At 36.6% G+C, this 4,461-nt stretch overlaps 1 protein-coding gene across 1 annotated transcript; it reads left to right on the forward strand.

The window, feature by feature from the left end:
• The first annotated feature begins 270 nt into the window (after positions 1 to 270).
• LOC107864755 (AT-rich interactive domain-containing protein 2) lies at positions 271 to 4,021 on the forward strand. The gene is made up of 2 exons (XM_016711187.2): positions 271 to 2,107; positions 2,691 to 4,021. The coding sequence occupies exons 1-2, from the start codon at positions 1,136 to 1,138 to the stop codon at positions 3,675 to 3,677; spliced, it is 1,959 nt and encodes a 652-aa protein (XP_016566673.1). The 5' UTR covers positions 271 to 1,135; the 3' UTR covers positions 3,678 to 4,021.
• Positions 4,022 to 4,461: the final 440 nt, after the last annotated feature.

Consider the following 4,461-nt stretch of genomic DNA (forward strand, 5'->3'; position numbering starts at 1 on the left):
AATTAGCTAATACTTATAACTAAATATGATATAAATATAATCTCTAGCTTTATAGCGCAATCAATATCTTAATCTCGATAATCAAACAACCACATAAAGCACATTTTTTTCCAAATCAATTAATCAAATCTTATGATGTGTTTTTTTTTCCATTTCCTACTCGATATTCAAAACCCCATTAGGATCTCGACTAATTCAAATCACGCATTGCATGCACTCGAGCCATGTCGTTAAGACATAAGAGGATGGACCAAACAATTTTTATTTTTCCATCATTCTCAATATTTTTTTTTAAAGCTTTATATTATATACATATATATTCTTCTACAATTTTCTATAATATTAAATAAATATTAGGGTTCTTGATATTCAGATTATATCACTACTACTTCCTTATTATACTACTTTCCCCCAACATTAATTTTAATTTTGTTTTCTCCATGAATGTTTTTTGTTCTAATTGACAAAAACCTTAAACATCAAAATTACACCTGTCAACTCCATTTCTTTGAGCTGTCAAAAAACCAGGTGATTTTGTTCTTGAATTCTTTTTTCCTCCATTGCTGACTATTCAAGAAAAGGTAGAAACAAAAAAAGAGTGAATTGATAGGTGGTGGTGGGCTTCATGGAATTTTATAAAACAACAATTGTAGAGGTATATGATTTTAATAAAAAGAACCCCTTTTAAATTTTTTTATCAAAATTTGTTTAATTTATTTTTTCTTGATTTTTTTGTTTTTTAGTCATTTTCTTGATTAATGTATATTGTACTTGAAAACCCCAGAAAAAAGGTGTACTCTTTTTGTGTTAGTTGTGCGTTGATAGATTGTATCACTCTTTATTACAATAAAAAGAACCCCTTTTTCAGTTTTTAATCAAAATTTAGTTAGTTTATGTTTTCTTGTTTTTTTTTTTTGTTTTTTTTTTTTTGGTGTGTGTGTATTGAATTTAGTCATTTTTTGATTAATGTATGTTGAGTTTAGAAATCCCAGAAAAAAGTTTAATCTTTTTGTGTTAATGGTGAGCTGATATGTAGTTTTTTTTTGTTTTTTTGGGTTTAGTGTTTTAGTCATTTCTTGAATAATTAGTATTGGTTGTGCTAAAAACCTCTGAAAGGTACAATTTTTTTGAGTTAATGGAAGGATGGTCAAGGTTAATTGGTGTTGAGAGTTTAAAGAACTTGTTTGATCAAGTTCTTGGTGTTTATCTAAGTGAGGGAAGTGAGAAAAAATGGGTTAGGCCTTTTCCAGTTTTGACTTGTAATGGGCAACCTCTAGAGTTGTTTAAACTTTACTGGATTGTGAGGAAAATAGGTGGTTATGACTCGGTTTCGAGCAAGAGGTTGTGGGATTATGTAGCAGATTTTTGTGGGTTGGACATTGGGGCTGTTGGCAGTGTGAAGTTGATTTATGTTAAGTATTTAACTGAATTTGATCATTGGCTAAGGGAATTAGTTAACGATGGAAACGTGGGGGGAGGAGAGGGTGTTGTTGTTCGGCAACTTGATTTGTTGTCGAAGAAGTTGGAGACGATGTTTAGGAGTTCGTTGCCCCATAGTGGTCAGGAAAAGAAAGAAACTAATTATCCTTCGATAAATGGTTGCAAGGAAGAGCTTATTTGTAAGGTCAATAGTCAGGTTGATTTTGAAATGTTTACAGCTGAAAGTGTTAATGAAATTAATGATGGTGAACACAGGATTCCCAACCTTTGCAATGGTGTCGAAACACCTGTTTCCAAGACTGACGAGGGAACCGTCTTTGTGGTATCTACCGAGGGGGTTGTTGAGGAAGTCCTTTATCCTACCGAATCAAAAAGGCAGCATGACGATGAAAATGACGAAAAATTTGTTACCCAGAATGGTAAAATTTATTCAGCATCTACCGACAAGGTGATGCAGGACGTAGTTGTTTCTCGCAAGAGAAAAAGAGAGGCTTCGTGCGTGTCTGGAGTGTTGGACTGGATTAGCTACGTTGCAAGACATTGTAAGGTTCCTGAAATTGGAGACATTCCAAACTCTTCGAAGTGCAAAGGTCATACAAGCGCTGAGTACTGGTCCAAGGTGTTGCTGATTAGGAAAAAAATACTGGAGAAAGAATCTAACCCTCAGGTATTTATCTGGTTCATCCTTATTCAATATAGTTGGAGTAGTTGGCAGCTATTTCTTTTTCGTCGTCGCTTTATCTGAATGATTTCTTGTAGCACTGGGTAATTGCTTCTTACATGCCGGGGGACCTTTAAATACAATTTCCTTGTATTATTTTCTCAGAAGTAACTAAATGAGAATCACATCCCCCATCCTAAAGTCCATTTTCTCAATAATAGTCACATATCATTGCCATATTGAGACGGTTATGCTTGTAAATCTTTCTTCTAAAACTTACTGTATAAGGATCTCCTTTGGCCAAAGAAAAAGTACTGTATTAAAAGGATGACATATATATTTAGGTGGAAGTTTTAAGTTTGCAATAGTGGTATCGCAATAGTGGTATTGCAAACTTAAACTTCGGCTTCTGCTGATACATTCGCCACCTAAATATACATGTGAATCAAATTGTGTGATTTGTTTTCTCACATATGTCTTCCTGCTAGTTAGAAATTTGATCTTGAATGATGTGTCGTTGTACGACTTCTCAAGTATCAATTTATTGAGAACAATTTGTTGTCCATTTTTTCATGATATAAACCAACAGACGAAGAAGAAGAAGAAGAAGATGAATCCGTTCATGTACAACGAAGAAAAAATCAACAGTCAACCCGCAGAAAAAGTAAGATTCAGCACAAGGATCCCCATTCCAAAAAGACATATTCTCTGCCAAGGTTACACCTCAGGTCCGATCTCGCAAAAGAAAGGTGTAACTCATAAGAAGAGAGAAGTTGTTGCTGTGCCAGATATTAAAGGTGATACTGATCTTGTTGAGGTGCCAGTAACACAAAAGAATGTTAGAGGTGCTGATGTTGTCGAGGTATCAGTAAAACAAAAGAATGTTAAAGGTGCTGATGTTGTCGAGGTATCAGTAACACAAATGAATGAAGATCGCGTTGATCAGCCGACACACGTTGAACCTCTTGTGGGTCCGCTCTATCAAGCGGAGGTCCCTGAATGGACTGGAGTGGTTACCGAGAGTGATTCCAAATGGCTAGGCACACGAATGTGGCCTCCAGAAGTGGAAAAAACAGCAGCATTGGTTGTTTCTGATCCTCCTATTGGAAAGGGAAGACCAAGTGCATGTGACTGTATATTTCCGGGATCTGTTGAGTGCATCAGGTTTCACATTGCTGAGAAGAGGACTAACTTGAAGTTCGACCTTGGTCCATTGTTCTTTCACTGGAGGTTCCACCGCATGGGGGAGGAAGTATCGCTGTCATGGACAGCTGCCGAGGAACAAAGGTTCAAAGATTCCATAAGTTCTACCTCGAGAAAGAACTTGTGGAAGAACTACAAGAAGCTGTTCCCGTCCAAGACTTGGAACATGTTGGCTAGTTATTACTTCAACGTGTTCCTTGTCAAGCGTCGGAGGTATCAAAACCGGGTCACTCCAAAAGACCTCGACAGCGACGATGATGAGAAAGGCTTTGGTTGCATCGGCGGCGGTCTTGGTGACAGTGCAGTCCATGTACCAAACTCCAGGTCTTCACTGATATGCTTCCACAATAAGGCATCTGGTGATCTGGTGTAATACAACATGAGCTTGGCAATTTTGACACAGAATTTGGTTAGTACTAGTGGTTATTTGATGTTGAACATCAAGTGAGATGATGGGGGCAAGGGCAATTACTTTTTAGTAGACTTTATGTGATATCTTGTTATGTAAAATTATTTTTTGAATATTGGCAAATAGTGCTTTATCATAGTTTAAACAATTTACATACAAGGATTCAAACTCTTCTTTAATGTTGTTTTATGCTTAGCAGCAATGTATAAGATTAGCCTAAGATCAGTTTTGATCTAAGCAGCACACATGTGCTATGGGTTAAAATGAAATAATGTTGCACGAGGCAATTTGGTTTATCTTTCATCAAATATGTTGTTCATATCTTTTACTCTTTACATTTCTTTCAAACTATTTTTCAAAAACGATTTTTCTTGAGTAGGTGGTCTACCGAAAACAACGTATCTATCCCATGAAGATGCGGGTAGATAGAGGTGAGGTTTGTCACAAACACTCAATTTTGTTGAAGCACTTGTCTCCAACTCTCGTTGACGCACTTAGTCACCAACAGTCAATTTTGTTGAAGCACTTGTCTCCGACTCTCGTTGACGCACTTTGTCACCAACACCCAATTTTGTTGAAGCACTTGTCTCCAACTCACATTGACACACTTTGTCACCAACACCCCATTTTATGAAAGCACTTGTCTCCAATACTCATTGACGCACTTTGTTACCAACACCCCATTTTATTAAAGCACTTGTCTCCAATTCTCATTGACGCACGTTGTTACCAACACCTAATTTTGTCG

The sequence above is a fragment of the Capsicum annuum genome, chromosome 1, assembly GCF_002878395.1.
Source record: "Capsicum annuum cultivar UCD-10X-F1 chromosome 1, UCD10Xv1.1, whole genome shotgun sequence".
NCBI lineage: Eukaryota > Viridiplantae > Streptophyta > Magnoliopsida > Solanales > Solanaceae > Capsicum > Capsicum annuum.